Below are 25,663 nucleotides of genomic sequence, written 5' to 3'. Positions count from 1 at the left end.
ACAACGCCTTTGTAATCTGTTTTGTAAGACTGTGTGAACTGTGCAACATGCTGGAGTCAAGTACTGATCATAATGTGAGATAAAGGAAATTAAATTTTACATCTGCTAGGACAGTCATGCCCACACTACGGCTCGTGGATCATTTCCGGCCCATGGCACGACTCTATCCAGCCTCTCAAAACTACGACGTTGCATAATGAAGCCGATGAGACACAGTGACAGTCACTGGCGGATCCAGAACTTTGGAGTGTGGGGGGGGGCGATTTTTTTCCAAACCCTAACCCTAGCGCCCAGTAAACCCTAACCCTATACATAAACGTGCGTACAGCATATATATATATATATATATATATATTCGACGTATGAAAATAAAATAAGACTGTTTCTCAATCTTCGGCGAAAAAAAAACAGAACAAAAAACAGTCATGTTGAGGCCTTTCTCTTACAAACTTGGGGGTCTGGGAGAGCGCTGTAAGCTTTCTCAGTGGGGTTCGGGGCGAAGCCCCGACACCCAAAAGCGTTTTCTTGCATTTTTCACAGCAGAAACGCATTCTCCTGACATCTACAGCTTATTACTTATTAGTGGGGTTCGGGGCAAAGCTCCGACGCCAAAAGCGTTTTCTTGCATTCTTCACTGCAGAAACGCATTCTCCTGGCATCTACAACCTAATAATCATCAGTGAGGTTCGGGTCGAAGCCTCGACGCTAAAAGCGTTTTCTGGCATTCTTCACTGCAGTAACGCATTCTCCTGACCTACAGCTCATTATTCATTCTATTATAAAGGACCTTTTGAATAATGTTGGAAAAATATATTAATATGAATTTATAGTCCCTTAATACATTGCAAATACAACCGATTTGTTCTTTGAAAAGATTAGATACCCCACATATTTAGATTAAGGCTTTGAGGATCGCCGAAAAAAAAATATTCGATTAATAATATTCAATAAAATGCAATCATTAATTGTCAGTTAGAATCCTAAATTTATTTAACTAGAAAAATATGAGATAGAGTAAAGGTTTGAAAAAGTCGACTAGGAAAAGATCATCTCGCTTTTGAACTCATCTCAATCGTGACTGTTATATTTAAAAATTTCGCTTGATTTAAAACTTTTCCAAAGCAAAGTCTTACTCAAAATAGTTATGATAAATTCATGTGAAATTACACAAACTCTGTCTGGAAAGGGGAATGGCGGTAAAATGAAAACGATTAATCCTAGCTCCTTTTTATAATTTCTGCTAATGATTGCATTTTGCATTAAAGAATAGGGGTTGGGGGACTCGATATAAGAATTTACTTTATAGCATATATAAATTATATTAGTGACATATTTTTTTAATTTTGTAATTTCTTACTATAATACAAAAAGAAAAAGTATTGATTTGTCCGATGGGAGGAGGGGGGGGGAATGTATCGCATGTATCGCACTTCCACCTGTTTATATTAAATAGATATTCGACTAATTTTGTTCACATACTATGATTTCTTCATAAAAGTAGGACCGCCCCCCCACTCAGAGGGTTTAGATGGGAAGGGCAGTAGAGGTATTCGCTCCTCCTCTTCCAATCGGCCAACAGGTGAACGACATAATATAAAGACCGGTTTAAGTCCGGTTAACATACCAATAACAAGTTTTAATCATATAGATATTTAATTGATTCTGTTAGCAAGCTATGATTTCTACAAATTAATAGGACCGCCCCCCCCACTCGAAAATTTATAGTGGGGGGGGGGGGGCGGATTGATGTCATCGCCCCCTTCCGACCCTACCAAATCGGTCAAAATACTGGAAGGAGGGGGCGAAATAATCTAAAAATAGGTTGAAATATAAATAATTAGTATATATTATTAACATTAGTAATAAATTCGTATACAAATTTTGTGAATTCTATACTAAAATTCGTCCGCCCCCCCCCCTTCGGGGCTGGGGTCGGACGAGTGGGGGCCCTACCTCCCCCCCCCTGGATCCGCCAGTGGTGACAGTGGACTCTTGTGTTGTTGTTATATCCCGTGACACATTGGCCCCAGGCCGGAAATGGATAGGTAGCACTGTTTTAGGACATTTAAATTAGATTTTCAATGACTTTTTTTAGGACCGGTTAAAAACACTCGCTAATCAAGAGAGATGTCCGTTTATTAAGTGGGCCAACAAGTTAACCCAAAAAAATAAATAATTTCATAAAAATGTATTAAAAAAAGAAACCAATGCTGGATTCCTTGATGAGACAAAAAATACTTTGTATTCTTAAAGGCAGTTATGCCAATGTAACAAGATGCACAAACACAGGGGGAGACTTTTTCCCTTCACTCTATGACTTACAACGTAATTAAAAACAAATTGGTAGCTAACTAGCAGTAATACAGAATTGATACCTAGATCAGCTACCACGCAGACATATTGTTGAAATTTATGGCTTAATTCTTTTTTTTTTTTAATTGAGTTGGCAACAGTGAGGTTAAATTTAGCTTTCTTGGCGTTTTTAGTGAAACTGGAAAATCTCTAATGAATGGACTTCATTCACCAATCGTAAACAAACAACACTTAGTCACGTGATCTTATTGATAAAACAATGAAAAAAAACTGTCACGTGACAACCATCATCAATTAAACATGAGATCGTAAATTATATAGAAGAGATAAAGCACCACGTGGCTAAATGTTGTTTGTTTACGATTGGTGAATGAGGTCCATTGGTAACATTGAAGTCTATATTGTTACACAAGCAATGGACATCATTCACCAATCGTAAACAAACAACATTTAGCCACGTGATAATATTGATAACACAGAGAAAATTACGTATCACTTGACCGCCTTTATGGATTGCATGATTTGTATAGAAGATATAGAGAACCACGTGACAAAATGTTGTTTGTTTACGATTGGTGAATGAGGTCCATTGGTTGGTAAGTTCTACAAAAAAAAATAAAAAATACGAGCATTAGATAAAAATAACGCACATAGGAAAAAAAGTTGTTTATAATGATCTATTAGGAACAACATTTTTTTTTTAATTTTGGAAATAGAAGAGATACAAAAAGGAGGGGGGGGGATGACTGTGAAAGTTATTTTTAAAAGTTTTGAGAGTGGGGGGATGTTGGGGTGGGGGATGCTCAAATGTATTGTCAAGAAAGGAATAGCAGTTTGCAAACAAATGTAGAGAGAAAAAAAAAAGTGTAACAAAACCCGCCCTGCGTTAAACGCCTTTTTAACTGAGCGTCTCGTTGTGTATATGTTTTGTGTTAAAGAGTCCAGGTAGGTTCAACAAGGACGATCTCAATCGAATGGTTGAGCTTCAGAATGAGGATAGCATCAAGGTCAACCTCGTCTTGGAACATACGAACTTAAACGCAAGTTGTTTCTTATCTTTTTAATCTAGATCTAATTTTAAGAAATACACTTTGCGCAGATAGTTTTTTACTTTGACACATACAAATACAAAAGAAGATCCATTGATTTCATTATATAATAAAATTAACCTTCAATTTTGTGTTTCAAAAGCATTTTTTACATAAATTAGTTCCTTATATCTGTGACTACAGATTTCCTGACGAACATTCTTTCATTAGACAATACCGTAATGAATCGCGTACTAAAAATTAATTCGTTTAATTGTTTACTTTATAATCCCTTCCCTAGATCTAAAACTCTAATTCAACTCTAAGATGATAAAACTTCTCTTCGCACAGATAGTTTTATACTTTAACAAATGAACATACTAATTATAGTCCCTTCATTTCATATTTTGATCAAATAAACATTTAAATTTGGTTTTCTAAAGCATTTTTAAGAGACTACATTCGTTTACAAAAGCTGCGAATCCGAGTTGAGAGGCGTATCTGATGATCAATCACAATGGAGTGTTATTGTATATAGGCCTACGCATTCCATTGTTGGAGATCATTTTCAAGCATTGGATTAGCTTGTCGTAGCTAGGAATGGTGTGGACCTCCACTCCCGCCTCTTACTTGCTTCAGTTTGATGTGTAACAAATAGTCATTTTAGTCCTTGACCTGATTCTTTTTATTTCTAATGTCAACACTAAGACATTTTTAGATACCTTCAGACATTGCGATCTGTAGGGCATATGATGTTAAGCTCATTTTTTTTTTTTTTGGCCAACGGTTAACGAGCAGGGTGTCACGTGGCCAGCCCAACGACCAACCGCCTTTAATTTCCCCCAACTAAAGTTATAACCCATTAGAATTGGATGGAATCAGGGGCACCCAAAAAATCCCGAAAATTTAAATCACAGTCTTCATCGAGATTCGAACCCTGGACCCCAGGATCAGCTCGAGTCAGGATTCAAACTCGCCCAACTTCCACATAGATAGTCAAGCGAATTTTGCCATCAACCACACCTCCATGAGTTGATAATAAAAATGTTCATCTGGTCACATTACATAAATTAATTGTATGGCTCGGTCTAATTGAGATATTTCGCTTAGTAACAGGAGTGATCATGGATTGAGAATCGCGAATGAATCTACGGACTACTTTCTAATAAAAATCACGATTAACCCAGCCTGATATGGGCTAATCTTTTCAAAAACAGTGTTGTAGTTTTTTTATATTTGAATAAAAATGATGCCGCGAAAACAAGGCTTAATTCCTATTTTTGTTTTGACTTTGACATTTCTGTCCAAGTTCTCGCAGCTTCTTGGGGCGGTCGTCAGCACCGCAGACGTTCTTCTCGACCTTGAGAAAGGTCAGACATTGAGAGGCATCAAAGTTGCCTACAGTAATGGAGACCACATCAACAAGTTCTATGGAATACCTTATGCCTTGCCTCCAACAGGTAAACAATGTTTTCATTTTAATTTAAACGAACAAACCTTTTTTTTTTAAACTAACTGTCACAAGACTCGAGCAGTGTGCTGGCGTCTGCTTCAACTGGTCGTTGTCTAAGGCGATTCTGGAGACCCGACTGTTGACGCTGGAACTGTGTATTGGTCTTTTGTGGCTTTAGCCTTGTCGCGATATAACTCTACTTGGTGATATTTGTGTTTGTGTATATAGCTCACGTACACATATAGCACAGAACACCAGAATGATAGTTAAAACAATTAGCGTAGAACTTTATTAATGTAGAATCATAGAAACATAGAATCATCCACAATTATAGAGATACATCAATGAAACCGACAAACAAAACTAAAATATCCAAATGACTTTAAACTTTTGGTTTCAATAGAGTATTCTTAAATGTAGACGTTTAGTAGAAAATATTAGAACAACAAGAAGCGGGGAATGTGACCCTCCGCAGTAAAAAAAAAAAAAACCCACGCCGACTGCCGCTTGTCACCAAAGTACCCAGGTCATCCTGCCTCGTTCAAGACCAGGTCACCTTGTCACGTGACAGTAAAATAAAAGAGGAAAATATACAGGTACTTTTTTCCCCTTCTCAATAATAAACTAAGTCTAAATTAAATAAAATAGATTAGAAACACAAATAATTAAGTTAGATTAGAAATAGAAATAACAATACAAAATAAAACATTCCGAAATAACTAAGGCCATGATGGCGGGGTAAGGGGTCAGTTGGGTCAACATTCCATAGCCAGGCCCGTAGTGTACTCTTGTTGTTCTGCTACGCACACACAAACGGGTGTGGGGGTGGGCACACAGCGGTTTGTGACACTAATAATCATCTAAAAAAGTTTAAAGTAAGCAATAAACCAAACAGGCAAGGCCTCTAGAGCTACATCTTTAACCAAAGGTTTGGGAGGTAACTTCCTGGTGAAGAAGTACATTTATCAACAGACTAATCGTCATAGTAGGCCTCACCCTGACCTGCCAAGTCGTAACCAATGTGCAGCTCGTTACCCAGTTGTATAGTCCTGTCTCGTGGCAACGAGCTATTCGTCTCCACTGCCCACATGTTGCGACGTTACAGGTCAGTGTTCGGGCCTACTATGATGATTCGTCTCGATTCAAGTCAATTGTTTTTGAAGTGCACACAGCTTCTAATGTGCAAAGACTAATGTTATGAACTGCACACAGTCTGATGTGCAAAGACTAATGTTATGAACTGCACACAGTCTGATGTGCAAAGACTAATGTTATGAACACAGCTTCTAGCGAGCCAAAACGACTGGTACGAGGTGCACACAGCTTCTAAAGTACAGCTTACGATATAAGCAGCTAAAACAGCAACAGTAACAAATAATCGTCACACTTTGACCACTACATGAAACTTCCTTACAAAGGTTCTCACACAGTGTTCAAGTAATGTAAAAACAACGTCAGTTTATGAAAAGTTACTTTCAGAGAAGCTTCCATCTTGTATATGCGCATTTAAATCTCATTAACAGCTGTTTAAAGTTATAGGCACTTTTCGAAATAGGAAAAGTAAATATTTTAAATAACAAAAGTTTCGTTTCTTTGAAACCTTAGCAATGCTAAAAACTAAAGGAAAATTCTGCAACGGAAAAGTCATGCTTGTAACTTGTTAATAATTATTCAATATAATTTCTATTAGTCGAATGCGTACACTGCCACATAGCTAGCAAGTGACCTTTTTGTAGGAACAAGCTTTCCAAATTTAATTCCATAAACAAGCAAAATAAAAAAAAAATCCTTTTAAAAAACAGCAACAACAATTCTAAGGGAAATAACTCAACACTTACAATTATATCTCTCAATAATGTTAAAGTTATTTCCCTTATTTGATGTCACCCAAAATAATTATTTAACAATAATCAATTGACCAACTGGTTGTTTTTAAAATTGATTCATGTTTCGTTAGATGCAATAAATAATTGTTCAAAATTTCAACTAGTATGGGTGTTCAATTATCTAAGGGGACGAAATTCTACATATTTAGTCGTTTCAGTGAGTACTGATGCTTAATTTCCCTTGTAGGTATCAAACAAAATAATTAATTCCAAGTAATTACTTGACTAATTGATCATTTTTAAAAATTGATTCATGTCTTGTCTATGCCAATAAATAATTGTGCAAAGTTTCAATTTGATATGAGAATGCTTGTGGAAGAAATAACGTGTACAGACTTTTTACCAGGCGGACAGAGTTCATATAAGTTTTGTAAAAAGGCTGTGACTATATTTTAGATTATACTTTTTATCCGAGTTGTAGCCCTAATATGTATGGTTATGAAAGCAATGTAAACAAGAGTATGTCAAGTTTCCTTTAAAAATTATACCACAAATAATATTCTTCTTATATTTGTAACACTTTAAATTTTTCTACATTAACTTATCCTAGCAATATCAATACAAATATTAGGCTTAAGATCATGTTTTCTTTTTTTTAAACAGGAGATCGACGCTTTGAGCCACCCTCTCCAGCTCTGCCGTGGTCAGGGGTCAGAAATGCTAAAACCGAGGGCAACATTTGCCCCCAGAACCCAAGTCAACAAATGAGTCAGAACAGATCGGAAGATTGCCTCAATCTGAGCGTTTTTTCTCCGAACCTAAACGGTTCGCTTCCGGTGTTCGTCTGGATACACGGCGGTGGCTTCCGTGACGGGTTCGGAAGCCGCGACGTTTATCTGATATCCCGCCAAGGCATGGTGTCTGTCGCAATCAACTACCGCTTGGCGCCTTTCGGGTTTTTATCCACCGGAGATGACGTCATGCCGGGAAATTACGGAATGCTGGATCAGGTCTTGGCACTAAAGTGGGTGCAAAAGCACATTCGTGCGTTTGGTGGTGATCCCAATCGAGTTACCATTGCAGGGAACAGCGCCGGAGGTCACAGCGTGGACTTCCATATTCTCTCCCCCTTGTCAAGAGGACTCTTCCATAGAGCTATCATGGAAAGCGGAACCGCATTCTGTTCATCAGCCATGGAAAGACCCGGTAAAACTGTGAAGGTCAAGGATTTTACATTGTCAGTCGCAGCCAGTGTTGGCTGCACCGATACCCACTCCACGGCACTTCTACGATGCTTGAAGTCAGCTAACGCTGACCAGCTTCTCCTAGCTTCAGTCAACGCGGAAAAGTCTTTTGCTATTACTTTCATAGCCATCCCTCGCGTGGAGACCAAATTTGGATTTCTGCCGGACTATCCGAAGAACTTGTTTTCCAGTGGGCAGTACAATAAGGTGGACACGCTTAGGGGATATAACTCAGGTGAGTGGGCTTTCGCCATCCATGATACGGATAATAACGGCATCACCCGGCATGAATTCACTCAGTACTTCGCCGCGTTCTTCAAGAAAAGCGCTTTCGTCAATGACGACGCTATCAACCAATTAGTCGAGGACGCCTACCTTGGCAACAAGACGGATCCGATCAGCATCAGAACAAGCCTCGTGCACGCTCTGGCTGACATGACCTACGGTGCAGCTTCTCTGTACGATTTGGAGAAGACGCTCCAAACGTCAGGGGCCACGACTCGTCATTTTTTTTACCACTTCAGTTACAGGGGCAGCAACTTGACGACTGCTGTCTGGAAAGGGGTGGCTCATGCTGGTGAGGTGCCGTACGTGTTCAGCAACGCTGCTTCCGTTTCAGCAACAGCAGACGACAAGCGTGTCGGGAACATGGTCCAGACCATGTGGACCAACTTTGCGAAGTACGGCGAGCCGACGCCGGTTCGAGCCCCCGATGGCACGCCACTGCCGCAAGTCACCGATGGAGTTCACTGGGACAGTTTTACGAGCACGAATCAGAAGATGTTTGAGATTGGACTGCATCCAAAGATGGAGGCCCTGCCTAGACCATTTATTGTTGCTTTGTATCAGAAGGTCTTGGATTTAATGCATGCCCAGACTGTCGTTCAGAATGTTGTGGTGGGATAAACCGATACAAGTATCTAGCAATAAATGATCTTATAGCTTTTCAGTATTGAAACGTTTTTAGTCTATGTTGAAACCTGTCTCAGTCTATGTTGAAACCTGTCACAGTCTATGTTGAAACCTGCCTCTAGTCTATGTTGAAATCTGTCTCTAGTCTATGCTGATACCTCTCTCTACTATGGTCTATGACAGTCTATGTTAAAGCCTGTCACTAGTCTATGTTGAAACCTGTCTCTAGTGTTTTGCGAGGTGTTCAGTGTAGTATGTTGACTGTGTGTTGACTGATGAGGTAACTTTCTATCTCGTAAATATCATTCTAATTTCAAACTAAATCAATAAACCGAACACAGAGCGTAACACAAACGAGTTAACATGTCTCAATTAATTTATTAAATTAAAGGAAATCCCTCCAATGGCCGCGCTAACACTATTAGAAAAAAAATACTTAAAAAAAAAAAGACATTAACTCATTAACAAAGCTTGTATTAAGAGTAATTGTATCAATCACTTTTGATCAACTGTATGATGGTAAATGAAAATAGCCTAAAAATAATATAGAAATATTTTTACTAATTGTTTTTGTTTAGCTTTTAGCTCTCTCAATGCGCTATGATCTTATCTTTTATCTGGACCAGTTGAGGTAGGGTAGAGAAGAAGGGGGGGGGTATCTTGGTTCATGATCGTTTTAAAAAAAAAAGCACTAAAAAATGTTCATTCAGGCCTCAACAGCCCCTAAGTGAACAAATTCAACATTTACCACCACATCTGTCAAGTACAATTTCTTTCCCTTGTTCAAGATACCAAACAAATTAATTAATTACCAGTTGTCAGGTAAAAGAAATAATTGTGCAAAATTTCAGCTTGATCCGAGATAGGGTGTGGGAGAAATAACGTGTACAAACTTTTTACCAGACAGAGTGAGCTTGTTAAAAACACACTTGGTCCCAGACTCCCAAATATTGCCTAATAATACAATCGATCTCTCAATTCTAAAAAAAACCCATAAACATCAAGAAACTGGAGTAGACGCAAAATAGAGCAGTGAGATTCATAACAAACGAATATTCACATTAGAGTAACATTACATTTAGAAAGTCTTCAGGATAGAAGACTTTAAAGCAAAGCAGCAATTATACATAAAACACTAAACCATAATCTTCAAATACAAAAACAAAATTTAATAAAATACTCTGAAAGAAACAAAGATAAAGGCACATTCCTTGTCCCATATGCTAGGACAAATTTGTACAAATACTCCTTCTTCTATAGTGCTACTACAGCATGAAATGGGTTGCCTGAGCCAGCCAGAAAAAACAATAATTTGGTGTAATTAAGGTCATCAATTAACAAGCATGACTAAATTGACCTAAGAACACACTTAATACGTAATCATCGTCTTTTTTTTAAGTAACGTCTGTATTTTATAAGATAAGATAAGAGGGTCTTACCCGCCACAAACTCAAAAATATTTTTTTTTTTTTAAACTAAAATATGCATATTAAAATTTTTGTAAGGGAAATTGAGACTAAGTTTACATGAACTCCTATTGCTTTTAGACAGAGGGGGCCTTAGCAGTGCCCGGGGCCATGGGTTAATGTCAAAAGCGGGGCCCTAAGCCATAAGGGTAGACTTAAATATTGTACCATGTCACGCTAACGGGATCGTTCGCCTCTAATGTTGAAGGCCTTATTTTTGTTACACCTAAGTACTGTACTATTGGCCTTATAGCTACATAAACTGGTAGTGTTCTCCACCTTCTGAGGCTGATACGTCAACAAAACGCTTTGAAAAAGACATCTGCTCTTTGTGGCTGACATCAAGCGTGCAGTAAAGGATGACAGGACAGGAACATATGCCATCAGGTCTTTAAGCTCGTTTTGAATCCTATATCCGATATTCTGGTCGCGAGCCTTCGAATTCGTCGAAGATGTTATCCTTGGGTCGAATTGGTAAAACTGCTCTCTTTACCAAGAGGCCCGTACAAGACACTGGCCCCAAAACACCCCAATAGAAAGAAAACTATATGGAGAGCTCCCTGATTTGGAAACCACTGCGCAGTTCATCTCATGTATTGGTTTAGTTATCTGAACCCTCCAACATAAATATGAGAACGAAGAAGAAGAAAAAGAAGATCGAATTAGTCAAGCATCTCAACCAAGCCTAAAAACTGACCCTTGTTTGGCGCATAAAGTTTCTCTGTTCTCCAACGAAATACGCTGTTTTACAAATGCTCGAATTTTGGCTAGGACTATGCGCCATTAAGCAGCGCCAACGTAGTTTTTCTTTTCTACTTTGTTCTAGCATTAAGTTATCCATTGCGCTACAATTGGACGTTCTCAGAGCTTAATGCAACCACGCTGACACATAAGTATGGATGGCTGCCTGGCCGTACCGTACGCGCGCTGGACTGTTGTTCGGTCGTCTCGGCGGTCCCAGGTTCATACCCTGCTCGCTGCCATCCCCAGTCGTTTTGTGGAAGATTTGCGTGGTCTTGTGGGAGATTTCGACTAGGAAATAGATTATCTTCAACTCTGAAGGAACATCCGAAATATTTAATACATTTTACAAGATATTTTAACGTGATTTACAGAAACCTTGGGCACCTGAATTTTATTACCGGTACCAAGATGTTTCCAGTCACAGCAGCTTTCGTTTGCTAATGGGCCTCCAATTTACTATGAAAAGAAAATATCTTTGGTATAAGGACAAAGTGTACGATAGAAGCTACAGTGGTTCATTGACTTTCGCAGATAGCGTTTTTTTTTTGGTACAGGTTTTCACACTGCCACCCGATGTTATCGTCAAACATTCTGGATGCTGATTGGCCAAAATAATTCTACGAGCTAGGCCACAGTACAAAGCAAGGAATCCTTCTGACATATCCTCGTCCCTTTATTTTTTCTATGGCGGACTAAAGTAACAGTATATTTACTTTACACGTACCAATTATTTCAATACTGTAATGCAACATAACAGTACTGTATGACTTTATTTAAGTAATAAACGATTTTGATTGGTTGCTTCCGGCTACGTGTTAGTTTTTTTTTTCCCAAGGTGAACTGTTAAACAGTGATAGCCGCTTAGAATCGACAGGTCATTGGATGCTGTCTTTACCGAAACTGAACTGTATTTCGAAACCAAAAATGTCATGGTCAGAGCTTACATGGTAATTAGTATCTTAAAGATGCCAGAAAATATTGAGCAACAAGTCCTAGTTTAAGAGAAACGCTCTGGTATTCGAACCTGATGGTGACAAGGGAAACTCCTATTGCGGGGACCACCTTAGGAGCAGTGGCGTAGCATCCATGGCGCTAAGGGGTTCATTGAACCAGGGCCCAAGACCATTTAGGGGCCCACTCCCGATGGAGCAACAACCATTGCACCAGGGTCAGATTTACCCATATGCAACATTAGGGCCTCAGAGAAATATTTAGTAGTTATATATAATTTCTGGACTTATATGGGGCCCCAAAACGGCACCATTTGTTAAATAGCTTAAGGGACCTTTTCAACTCTAAATACGGCACTGCATGGCGCGTAGGGGTTTCATTGCGCCTGGGCCCATGACTAATGACCAATTGTGACCTACATGAGCTCTTAGGGGTGATAACAACGTGGGAGAACAATAATTAAAATTTTCTTACAAGAGTTTTAAAAATATGTAAAGTTTCCTAAACATATCTTAAACGTCAATTCAAACTTTATATTTTCAAAACGTTAATCCACGTGTCTGGTGCATACCCCGACGCCGGCGGCTCGGATGGTTGTGATGTGAGGAACAGCTTTCAGCAGGTCTATTGTAATGGTGGTGACATGTGGGACCCACTCTTTCATTTGGTTTTTCCCACCTATTTTAATAAAACCGTTGATAGCATCACCTTATTTTTCTGTTTTTTTCATTTTTCTATTACCATAAATTTAGACTAAACAATATGCGCTGCTATACCAGTGGCGTAGCATCCATGGCAAAAGTAACATTATATTCTGTTACATAGAGAATCTTTAAATATTTGAACTACTTACTATGTGCAAATTGGGGAGAAGGTAAATACAAAATTTTTCAAGATAGAGCGATGATTAATTTATCATGGAATAATGTCTATCACTTGAATGGCAGCCTTGTCGTAATTTATGTGCACTGGACTGTCGTTCGGATGGTCTCGCGTTTAAACCCTAAGACAGAATCAATGTTGTTTGTTTTCCAACCGAATTAAAAAAAAGAGCAACTAATGACTTAAATTCATCAACAACTTGCCAAACATACAGACACCATGAAAGACTGAGAAAGGTGGATGATGTAAACACAGAGCACACTGAAGAAGTTGACAGTTACTGACTGAAAGTAATTCATAGCATAATAAATTTTAGCTTTAACTTTAGCATGCAATAACATGTCATTTAATGGTCATCGCTAAGATTATTGTTTAAGTTCATTAAATTGTCATCGCTAAGATTATTGTTTGGGCTCATTAAATTGTCATCGTTAAGATTATCGTTTAGGTGACACAACTAACAACGACAATTTCTTAGCAGTTACATACATTCTTAAGAAAAAGCGAACCTTTACCTTGACCCGCAGATTCAAAACAAGATAACAGACCTGCTCGGCAATGCTGTTCTCTAATCTTATCTTATATAATACAGACGTTACTTCAAAAAGAAGATGATTATGTCCTACGATTCATGCATCTAGTCATGCTTGTTAACCAATGACTTAAATTCTGCCAAGTCACTGGTTTTCCTGGCTAGCTCAGGCAACCCATCCCATGCTCTAATAGCACTAGGGAAGAAGGAGCATTTGTACAAATTTGTCCTAGTATCTTTGTGTCGTTCTGTGTACTTAGGCGACTAGCGAGGCTAAGGCTAGGAAGGTGCCTCCATTTGCGCATTACGTTCACTGTGCTAAACAGTGCTTAAACACGGTCTTCAATGATTCTCTCAGCTGTATTCATGAAGTTCATTAGAATGTCTTTTAGTTAATGCACCGATACATACAAACTTAGCCACTTATATTTTTTTTTTGTCACACGCAAAATTTGTCATAAGAGGGAGGAGGGGCCCATCATCATATTCTTGAACCCGGGCCCACGGGTACCTTACTATGCCACTGCTTAGGAGCGGGATCTGGGGCGGTTGCCCCACTTGTCACCCCTTAAGGCCGCCACTGCCTTAAGATATACATATTCTCATTCATAAGTGAATTCTTATTAAGCTTTTAAATACAAATTGAAGGGGTCTCCACTAAAATCCTGCCCCGGGCCTCCTGATACTAAATCCAGCTCTTTATACCATCACCTGTGAATTGTAAGACCTCCTTCAGCATCAACCCTGTGAGGTCTCCTACCTATCACATTCAAGTCTTTGTCTTGAAAGAACCCGTGCTACCAACTAATGTCTTGTTAGATTTTTCTCTTTAAAAAAATAAACTTCATGTTCTTATCTCTGTTAGGTAACACATTGACTAGTTCGCAAGACTTTCCAGGAGTAAATATTTTACGTTATTAGCTTGGCTTTTAAACTCACGGGTAAGGAGATCTAAATCGTATCTTCTTGTCTTGTCTTGTTTTTATTTTTCTATATATTATGCAATCGTCTGCAAATAATCTGACTTTTGTTCCTGAAGTAATGCAATTCGGTAAATCATTTATGTAAATTAAGAATAGTAGTGGACCTAAGACTGTTCCTTGAAGTACATCTGAGTTTACTGTTATCGGTGTTGATTTAGAGCCATTTATTATTACAGTTTGTTCTCTCCCTATCAGAAAATCTTTAATCCACTGATGCAGTGGACCATTAATGCCGACATATTTTAATTTTTTAAGCAAACTATGGTGGTGAACTTTGTCAAAAGCCTTGGAAAAATCTAATAAGATAGCATCTATTTGTTCACTATTATCTAAACCTTATGAAAAATCATCAACTAGTCCTATTAGTTGTGTTTCACATGATCCATATTTCCTAAAGCAATGCTAGTATGGGGTGAGGACATTATGTTTGTCTAAGTGGTTTATGATGTTGCTACATATTATGTGTTCTAGGATTTTACATGTGATGCTGGTAAGTGATACTGGTCTGTAGTTTCCTGGGTCAGATTTTTCTCCTTTTTTAAATAGGGGGGTGACATTAGCTTCTTTCCAGTCCTTTGGTACTCTGCCCTGGTTAAGCGATGCCTGAAAGAGTATTTTGAACACTGGGGCTAGCTCATTGCTTAGTTCTTTGAGTAATCTAGCTGGAATACCATCAGGTCCAGAGGCATTATTTGGTTTGGTGTTGGCTAATAGTTTTTGGATTCCATTTTCTTCCATAAATTAATTGTGGAAACATTTCATTATGAGAACTCATTCTGTTCGATTTGGTTATACATTCTTTTTGTTTTTGTTGGGGGTGGGGTGGGGTGGGGGGTGGGGGTGGAAGGGGGCAGGCGATGGATAGGGAAGAGGGCTTTTACTATTAGAAAGCTAAAGCTACCAAATTGACCCTGTCACTCTCAGTTGTCCCTTACATCCGTCCCTGACTTTAGATAACCTTATATCGCCGCCACATTTCTCTAAAAAGCTTTCTCTTTTTTTTTTTTTTTTGCCTGACAGCATAAGAATCAATTTAAAAGATTTACCAATTAGTTAATTAACTATTGGTAGATAATTATTTTGTTTGGTAACTCGAACAAGGGAAGAAGCTTTACTTGACTGAAGTGGTGGTATAAGCTGGGTTAGTCCCCTTTGTAAAGGCCGCTCTAAATTGTAATGGACATATGTATATATAGATTTACAATCTTCTTTAGTCATAAGTACCTTACAAGCTGAGTGGTTAGCACGTCTGCCCGAGGAGACGTGAGCGACGAGTTCGAATTCATGTGGTTTCCCTTTTTTTTTAAATTTTGAAAATACTTAAAAAAACCAAGTACAGTCAAATCCAACCAGATATCTCTTTCTCTCCCCCCCCCCCCCCCCCCCACTAGTCCAGATAAGTTACAGGATCATAGCGTATTGAGAAAGCTAAAAGCATGAGATTGCGCTAAACAAAAACAATTCGTAACTATATTATTAACCGCACAGATTAGTCAGATTGGTATAAGTCTAGATCTATTACTAATTTAATTATAAGGCTCATCTAAACTAATTGATGCAAGTACACTTTGTTAAGTTTTGTGATTTAGAAAAAAAAAAAGTTTTTCTTTTTTTTTTAAAGATGGTTGCGACTTGATTGACTTAAAAGTGTACTTTTGTTTTCATGTATGCTCCATAGATCAGAACACTTGTATTCTTTCTACAATGCCTGGACTCAATGAGTATTACTACGATGGTCAAGAACTGGTGGTCAGTGATCAGATGAAACAGGATTTCAAACAAGATGGGTTTATAATTGTCAGGAATCTTCTTAGTCAACAAGAGTTGGCCATCGTAGAGGTCAGTGCCTTACTCAAGTCATTATACAATGATATTAGATGATTTTAGGATACAAAGTCACGACCTTCTGAAGTCTTCAAGTGGAGATGGATACGAGATACGAGAAAATCTCAATATTATTAACATTCACCTTCACCTATCACTTAGTCTATTGTACCTTTGGGGCACCACATAAGATATGTTGACCTTCTTTCTACATTCCCTTCTCTTGCTTTCGATAGAATTTCTTTCACTGACAGGCCTGTCCATTCTTTTATGTTGTCTTCTCATTGCTTTCTCCATCTGCCTCTTTTTCTTTTTCCTGTTACTGTTCTGTGAAGAAAGGTTTTGTGAGCCCTGGAGAGTTTTAGTTTGCGTTATTTGTCAGTAGTTGATCGTCGTGGGGTCCTGAACTAAACCTGTCTCTAATCTCTTCGTTTTTGATGCTGCCTTTCTATGTGAAACCAAGGATCTTATTTATTATTTATAAATCATTAACATTAACGGCGAGTAAAAAAAAAGCGGAAGTGACGTTTTTGACATAAAGTTATCCCTGACATGTTGCATTACTAGTAAATTACTATGATTGAACTGAAAATATCTTTAATATACTTTCTATACTTGGATTAAATAGGAGTATATAATGATTGAATCTAAGTTATCATTAATTTGATTTATTTACTTGGATTGAATAGAGAGTTAGCCTTAATCTAGTGTATTTGTTACCGGCCACATGTAAAATCCAGGCATTCAATAGAATTTGTGTTTTTTCTGACATATTAGGTGTCAACATAGTATTGTGATCAGATTAAAGAGCTAGAGTTCTAGATTACAACTGTCCTTGACTTTAAACTACGAACACAATTTATTACTAACTTTGTTTTGTGTGTAACTAGCTATTGATGCAAAGTAAAACAGAGGCGGAAGTAGGTTGTGGCAAAAAGAGCAACCACCCCAAGCCCCGCGCCTCAGGCCTTAGACACTTTGTGTTAACATATTGTTACGTATTTCTGAATCTTCTGGCTAGAAGTATTAGTAGGCACACAAATAAAAACACTGTAAAGAACTTGACGACTAAACTTTCAGCTTCATATAACTTTAATGACTATTAACTCTAACAATTCGTCACTGTAACATGTAGCGTAGAAGAATGTACAGTATCTGTCAGTTTACAGTTAGCTATACTTCGTTGCAATTCATCTCTTCACTTCGTTGCAATTCATCTCTTCTCAACTTGCATCGAGCCGTTCTCCACAGAACAGACCAACGACACACTTCCCAGTGTCGCTCCAGGTCTCCCTAAGCTGAACCAAGTCGTATTCAAGTCTACCGAATCAGAGCTGTACACGTCTTACATCGACTGTATCGACTGTAACGGCTCAAGTCCACTGTAGTTCGCTGTATAGACTTTAACGACAGTAGTCCACTCCAGTTAACTCCCTTGTTAACTTGCATCGAGTCGTACACATCTCTCTTCTACTGTCTCGCACAGTAGACAACAGTACCGACGACTCACTCACAACTGACTTTCACATTAACTCTCTGGCTTATATAGAGTCCCTAATCGCTTGTCCAAAGTTGCACAAACACGGCTAATATCCTCTGGAATAACACGTGGGGAAACGTCACATCCTGTCTTTGTTTATACATGTAGATTCCAGAAAACATCGGCTGCAGTGTCATCTTGCCGGGGTCACAAGTTGTGACCTCTATCTGTCACTGGACATTGCTAGTACCTTCTGGAATAACACGTAAGGACACGTCACATCCTGTCTTTGTTGATACATGTACATTCCAGAGAACACCCGCTGCTGTGTTATCTCGACGGGGTCATACGTTGACCTCTACCTATCACTGTCATTTGTAACAATATTATTTGTGACCTTTAAGGAGCTATGGTGATTCTAGATATTAATGTTAGTATATTTGTCCTTGACTATAAACTAGGAAATAAAGTTATAACCAGTTTTTTTGTTGTTGCGTATAACAAACTGTTGACACTAAGTAAAGCCGAGGAGGTATTAGTTTGTGGCACAAGGGAAGCCGCCCCAAGCCACGCGCCTTAGGGGTCACCGTCAGCTCATCGTACAAATATTCTTGGTCCTGATAGGACACGAACCCAGGGCCCTGCGCACTGCTAAGAAAAACGTAAAGATTTAGTGCCATATTTCCTTGGGTTTTAATTAAAACACAATATAACAGAACAGCGGAGTTTAAGTCATTCGGATCACCCTCTTTCACTCTTTTTTTTCCAAGTAATTAATACGTTGTCTCATTAATTTTGTCCTATTTTTAACTTGACTTATTTAAGCTGTTTCTGGCAACAGAATGCGAAAATATTGTTACGCATATAATTTTTATACTTTAAAATCAAATTTCGAATAATTTCTTCTGCTAGTACCATAAAATAATTTTTGTTTTATAGTTGGCAAGATGATCTTTTAATAAAGCGCCTTTGACAAAATAAATTTATATCTTCTATTTATTTAAAATTTCTTACCGATTTTTCTCTTTTCATTTACTGACATTTTCCTTGAGGTTTCATTAAATAGCCCCCACATTGTATCATATCGATTTCATTTTTATTTCTTTTTCCCTTTTCTTCTGATGTTGTAGTTTTTAAAAATCTTATATCAACTCCCTCTGTCTGTCTGTCTGTTAAAGGGTGTGTACACGTTGGACATGACATGGTAGTCAGTTAATTATTTAAAATTTCGTATCGATTTTCCTCTTCTGGTTATTTAGTTTGCTTGATACCAACACGGGAAACAAATCCTTCAGTATTCACAGATATGGCTTAATTTGTTGGGTGTAGTCCCCTTTAAATAATTGTTAACGCTATTTTCCCCTCATGCATTCTCCGATCAAGTTGATACTTTAAACAAGTTATTTATTGTACCTAACAAAAAATTAATCAATGAAAAAAATTTAACCTATTAGTCAATTTATTGTTGGTAATTAATTATTTTGTTATAACGAATTAAGGAAATGAATTCTACATTATTGAGAGCTATAGTTCAACTTAACCAGAAAATGGGTGGGAGAGAAATAGCGTATTCAAAGTGTGTACCAGACACACAGAGTGAGTCAATACTTTCTCTTTGTGGATAGACCAAACCAAATATTATTTAGATCTATATACAAAAAATGTAACATTTAAAAAGGTTTTTAAAAATCGATAGCTCCTTTATGAAGCGGATGTTAGTCTGTAGTTTCTTATTGCTTCAATCTTGCAAGGAGTTTTTCTAGTGAGCGTACACAAGCATGAGCTTCTATTACAGTCCAACTCTTTTCTACATAAGACATTGTGAAAAAAGTTCACTATTTATACTATTTATTCAACTCTTCTAAACACAAGGAAACAGTTGAGCCGAGTCAGGGAATACGTACTGAAAGCATGTTAAGAATTTCTTTTTAAGACGATTATGCATTGAACAATAATAACGGTCAAACCAGAGTTTTCACCATGTCGCCAGTTAGCTAGTAAATTTATTCCCAAAAGACATACATAAAATGTCGAATTTCTAGGAAATTAGTTATTGCTGTTTTCAAAATCCGTGTCCACACACCAACTAAGTTAATAATGGAATTAGAAGTTATAAATAGACTATTACACTCTGGGCCGGGCTTGGGCCACTGCAACCTATGCGGTCACAGTGGACCCCGCGCTTTCATAGGCCCGCACTAATTCTAGTTGTAAATTATAAAATTAAACCATTATAACGTATAACAGGGTTCCAGAGGCCTGCTAATTTTCCAGGAGCTTCTAGAAATATCCTTAAATTATTAGAATCTCCTGAAAAAAAGACAAAATTGTCATCTTTAAGGCATATTCTACCAAATACAGCAAAACCTTGGTATGACTTGGCTACACGCAAGGCTCGTAAAATTTAATCATGTTTTTGTACTTAGTAAAGAATAATTAAAAAGTAAAGACCAATTTATTTTCAAATAGGAAATCTAAATTTTCACTTATTAGGCTATCCTCATCCCTACCCAGACTGGGCCCCGCACAAACCGTTTTGCATAGGGCCCAGCAATTGTTAGGGCCGGCCCTGATTACATTCATACATGCTTTTTAAGATTGTTAAGTGTCTTGCATGATTGCGTCATATACCGACAATACCGTGAATCAAACAGCAGACGTGGAGCGAACATTGAACTTCGCAAACATCCACCCCAACCCCACACCTAGATAAATGGAAAAAAAAAAGGGCGGGGAAGTAACTGCGTTTAGCTGTCACTGAGAATGAAAAGCGAGTAAATGTTCTTGGTCGTGCTGTAAGGAATGTGGATAAAAGATGCCGAGTCATGCTTCAACCTATCTCACGCATGTTTCTCTGCAACAACCAACACACACACAAATCTATACAGCAAACACACACGCTTACATTTGAACACATATGCACACAAAAAGCACTTCTAGAGACACGCCTCCATCTCTTGTTTTAGCTAACCTTGAAAGGTATAGGCCAGTGGTTCCCAAACATTTTCCTTAACGAAACACTTCGCACACCCTGAGTATTTAATGGAACACTTCGCACACCCTGAGTATTTAATGGAACACTTCGCACACCCTGAGTATTTAATGGAACACTTCGCACACCCTGAGTATTTAATGGAACACTTTGCTTATTTTTATTTTAGAGAGATTAATTCACGTGGTGGCCTACTAGTTAATTATTCCAGTAGTTCGTGGAACACTTAGTCAGGGCTCGCAAAACACTAGGGTTCTTCGGAACACAGTTTGGCAAACACTGTTATAGGGTTTACGAAGTAGACTACAATCCCGTTATAAACTATTTATCAAGGCTGGCAAAAAAAAAAAAATTGACCTATATTGCAGCTAGAACCCCACGTGACGATGTCACTCCACTAAGCGAAGTATCGTATAGTTAAAGATTTGAAAGTGGAGTTCTGGTTATTTATAGATTCAATATCGAAAGTATTTGGAAATGTAAAATACTTTTCACGGGTACTATACAAGCCTATATCGCTATTACAGGATGTGGAAACGACCCGGTCTTATAAATGGACACTTTCTTTTAAGTCAGCTGTTGTTGAACCATACAATATCACTGTCACAGCTAAATATCATGGGCCTTAATCTTTCACAAAACGTTTGAATCGGATTTGAGTTAGCTCTGAAATAGACTGATTCCAAAGCTTTTATCAACTCACTCTGTCTGTCTGTCTGTCTGTCTGGTACACATCTCTGAAATAGACTGATTCGAAAGCTTCTATCAATTCACTCTGTCTGTCTGTCTGTCTGGTACACAGCTCTGAAATAGACTGATTCCAAAGCTTTTATCAACTCACTCTGTCTGTCTGTCTGTCTGGTACACAGCTCTGAAAAAGACTGATTTCAAAGCTTCTATCAACTCACTCTGTCTGTCTGTCTGTCTGGTACACATCTTCTGATCGTTATTTCTTCCACTTTCTAGTGTTGAAAATGAGATCAATTATTCAATGTCCCTAACAAAACATGAATCCATCAAATTATTCTACTAATAAATTAATTTTGTTTTTATTCTTTCCCTTTTTAAAAGTTTAAAAAAAAAAGTATTTATATATATTTTTCTTGTTCTTTTCTAGTTATAAATTATGGCTTTCATGCTTATAGCATGCTCAGAGCGCTTTGGTCTAATCTCAGTTGTGAGACCAGTGGGGGGAGGGGTATCAAGGAGAAGGTTTTCTCAGCGCTGCCTTTGAAGCACAGTAAAGCTCAGTAAACACAACTCTGCCCGAGTCGGGTGTCGAACCTCGAGTCTCCTTCATAGGTAGGGGAGCCAAGCTAAGTTCAAGAGCGCTTAGCCTCTCGACCATGCTTTCCACCTATAACTCTGCTAAGTTGTTGGTTTTCTCGGCTGAGTCAGGCAGCCCGTTCCATGACACTAGGAAGGAAGGAATATTTCTTTGTCTTGGTGTCTTTCTGAGTATTTTAGTAGGATTGGATAGTAACATTAAAATGCGCTTTTTCAGATGTTTTATCATTTATGTAGACCCTGCCCTATGTATAATGCCAATAACAATCACCAACTGGCCTATATATTATGTTCATGACTGTTTACTTGAAAGGTTAATGTACTATGAAATTTAAATACCCAAAGGTCACAATAACCAATTCTAAATAAAGTGTAGGTCAATAGAATTATAGAGTTTAAGTCAAAGTGCGGCAAAATTAAAACCAGAAGTATAATTTAAAACAAATGGTGAGATAATTGACAAAAGTATAATTTAAAACAAATGGTGAGATAATTGACAAAAGTATAATTTAAAACAAATGGTGAGATAATTGACAAAAGTATAATTTAAAACAAATGGTGAGATAATTGACAAAAGTATAATTTAAAACAAATGGTGAGATAATTGACAAAAGTATAATTTAAAACAAATGGTGAGATAATTGACAAAAGTATAATTTAAAACAAATGGTGAGATAATTGACAAAAGTATAATTTAAAACAAATGGTGAGATAATTGACAAAAGTATAATTTAAAACAAATGGTGAGATAATTGACAAAAGTATAATTTAAAACAAATGGTGAGATAATTGACAAAAGTATAATTTAAAACAAATGGTGAGATAATTGACAAAAGTATAATTTAAAACAAATGGTGAGATAATTGACAAAAGTATAATTTAAAACAAATGGTGAGATAATTGACAAAAGTATAATTTAAAACAAATGGTGAGATAATTGACAAAAGTATAATTTAAAACAAATGGTGAGATAATTGACAAAAGTATAATTTAAAACAAATGGTGAGATAATTGACAAAAGTATAATTTAAAACAAATGGTGAGATAATTGACAAAAGTATAATTTAAAACAAATGGTGAGATAATTGACAAAAGTATAATTTAAAACAAATGGTGAGATAATTGACAAAAGTATAATTTAAAACAAATGGTGAGATAATTGACAAAAGTATAATTTAAAACAAATGGTGAGATAATTGACAAAAGTATAATTTAAAACAAATGGTGAGATAATTGACAAAAGCTAAGTGAAAATGTTGCTAATGCACATATTCGACCATCATAGATAAAAGCTCATGTACAAATATAACTTAAATCCATATAAATGCACACACAAAGTCTAGATTTGAAGCCCTGGACTATGTCACGCTGGTGTGTTGAACTGTGCAGTTAATCACGTTCTGGCTAGTTATTGAACAAAGATAGACCGAAATTAAACATTGTCAGTATAACGCATTTTTAAAGAGAATTATTTGGCAGCTTCTCAGTTCACTCTAAGAAAAGTGGCTTCAGAAAATTTCATAGCCACTAAGCAAAGCAAGCATCTAATATATTTTTGGCTGTAAAGGATGTCTTTTGGCTGTAAAGGATGTCTTTTGGCTGTAAAGGATGTCTTTTGGCTGTAAAGGATGTCTTGTCGATGTAATCCGTGTTTTGCTGTTGCTGATGAAGCATGGACAGTTTAGTTCTTGTCTATGTGATGGACGTGTTATAAATCTACTTTCTAGCTATAATTTGTTATCATTGCCCTAGTCTGGCTTTGATAGAGTTGTTAACTTACTCTCACTTTCAAGACTTAGACATGGTTTGCTTGTATCATTATCAAGACTTAGACATGGTTTGCTTGTATCATTATCAAGACTTAGACATGGTTTGCTTGTATCATTATCAAGACTTAGACATGGTTTGCTTGTATCATTATCAAGACTTAGACATGGTTTGCTTGTATCACTTTCAAGACTTAGACATGGTTTGCTTGTATCATTATCAAGACTTAGACATGGTTTGCTTGTATCACTTTCAAGACTTAGACATGGTTTGCTTGTATCACTATCAAGACTTATGTTTGCTTGTATCACTATCAAGACTTAGGTATGGATTGCTTGTATCACTATCAAGGCTTAGACATGGTTTGCTTGTATCACTATCAAGGCTTAGACATGGTTTGCTTGTATCACTATCAAGACTTAGACATGGTTTGCTCGTATCACTATCAAGACTTAGGTATGGATTGCTTGTATCACTATCAAGGCTTAGACATGGTTTGCTCGTATCACTTTTAAGACTTAGACATGGTCTGCTTGTATCACTATCAAGACTTAGACATGGTCTGCTTGTATCACTATCAAGGCTTAGACATGGTTTGCTTGTATCACTATCAAGACTTAGGCATGGATTGCTTGTATCACTATCAAGACTTAGGTATGGATTGCTTGTATCACTATCAAGACTTAGACATGGTTTGCTCGTATCACTATCAAGACTTAGACATGGTTTGCTTGTATCACTATCAAGACTTAGGTATGGATTGCTTGTATCACTATCAAGGCTTAGACATGGTTTGCTTGTATCACTATCAAGGCTTAGACATGGTTTGCTTGTATCACTATCAAGACTTAGACATGGTTTGCTCGTATCACTATCAAGACTTAGGTATGGATTGCTTGTATCACTATCAAGGCTTAGACATGGTTTGCTCGTATCACTTTTAAGACTTAGACATGGTCTGCTTGTATCACTATCAAGACTTAGACATGGTCTGCTTGTATCACTATCAAGGCTTAGACATGGTTTGCTTGTATCACTATCAAGACTTAGGCATGGATTGCTTGTATCACTATCAAGACTTAGGTATGGATTGCTTGTATCACTATCAAGACTTAGACATGGTTTGCTCGTATCACTATCAAGACTTAGACATGGTTTGCTTGTATCACTATCAAGACTTAGAAATGGTTTGCTTGTATCACTATCAAGACTTAGACATGGTTTGCTTGTATCACTATCAGAGCTAAGACATGATTAGCTCCTATCACTATCAAGACTTAGACATGGTTTGCTCGTATCACTATCAAGACTTAGACATGGTTTGCTTGTACCACTATCAAGACTTAGACATGGTCTGCTTGTATCACTATCAAGGCTTAGACATGATTTGCTTGTATCACTATCAAGACTTAGACATGGTTTGCTTGTATCACTATCAAGACTTAGACATGGTTTGCTTGTATCACTATCAAGACTTAGACATGGTTTGCTTGTATCACTATCAAGACTTAGACATGGTTTGCTTGTATCACTATCAAGACTTTATGAGTAGATTTTACTAGAATTTGGCTGCTAGCTTCTGTAGATTAAAAAAATACTTAATTGCAAAACTTTTAAAGGATTTGTATCCTGGCAGCTGTGTACAATAAGGAGAGCGTAAGGAGTGACAACTTGGCCATCATTACACTACATCAAATATATTTCTGTCGCTACGTTCGTTTACTTCATCATCTGCGCTTATGCAAATATGAGTAACGCACACAATTAGAGATAAGTGGGAGACAGGGCGCCTTGCTGCCACTGCTGCCTTGCACCCTTGGTACGTCATGTAATCGTGTCAAATAGAGGTCTAATTCGTGACTTGTATCAATGATTCTCATGAATACTATGTGATACTATGTGATACTATGTGATAAGCTGTTCAAAGAAATAACTAAATAATTGTGATGCGGCTCTGAAGAGCATAATCCTAATTGTTT

At 37.4% G+C, this 25,663-nt stretch overlaps 2 protein-coding genes across 4 annotated transcripts in view; both read left to right on the top strand.

Annotated features, from left to right (window-relative positions):
- Nucleotides 1–4,145: 4,145 nt before the first annotated feature.
- Nucleotides 4,146–8,813, top strand: LOC106062891 (cholinesterase 1-like). Its single transcript, XM_013221204.2, has 2 exons — nucleotides 4,146–4,801; nucleotides 7,284–8,813. Exons 1-2 carry the CDS (start codon nucleotides 4,588–4,590, stop codon nucleotides 8,768–8,770), a joined length of 1,701 nt encoding a protein of 566 aa, XP_013076658.2. The 5' UTR covers nucleotides 4,146–4,587; the 3' UTR covers nucleotides 8,771–8,813.
- Nucleotides 8,814–14,157: 5,344 nt separating this feature from the next.
- Nucleotides 14,158–25,663, top strand: part of LOC106058641 (L-proline trans-4-hydroxylase-like) — a 48,054-nt gene continuing 36,548 nt past the window's right edge. The window contains exons 1-2 of one of the 3 annotated variants that reach the window (XM_056044848.1): nucleotides 14,158–14,292; nucleotides 16,013–16,173. In XM_056044848.1, coding sequence (XP_055900823.1) covers nucleotides 16,039–16,173 — 135 coding nt within the window. In that variant the 5' untranslated portion in view covers nucleotides 14,158–14,292; nucleotides 16,013–16,038. Of the gene's footprint in view, nucleotides 14,293–14,377; nucleotides 14,403–14,708; nucleotides 14,825–16,012; nucleotides 16,174–25,663 lie in introns of those variants that run through there. The other 2 variants (XM_056044847.1, XM_056044850.1) reach the window with 2 other exon arrangements.

This window comes from Biomphalaria glabrata, chromosome 10 (genome assembly GCF_947242115.1).
Source record: "Biomphalaria glabrata chromosome 10, xgBioGlab47.1, whole genome shotgun sequence".
Lineage (NCBI taxonomy): Eukaryota > Metazoa > Mollusca > Gastropoda > Planorbidae > Biomphalaria > Biomphalaria glabrata.
The sequence above is the reverse complement of the archived record's forward strand: the minus strand, read 5'-3'. Positions and strand labels throughout refer to the sequence as shown.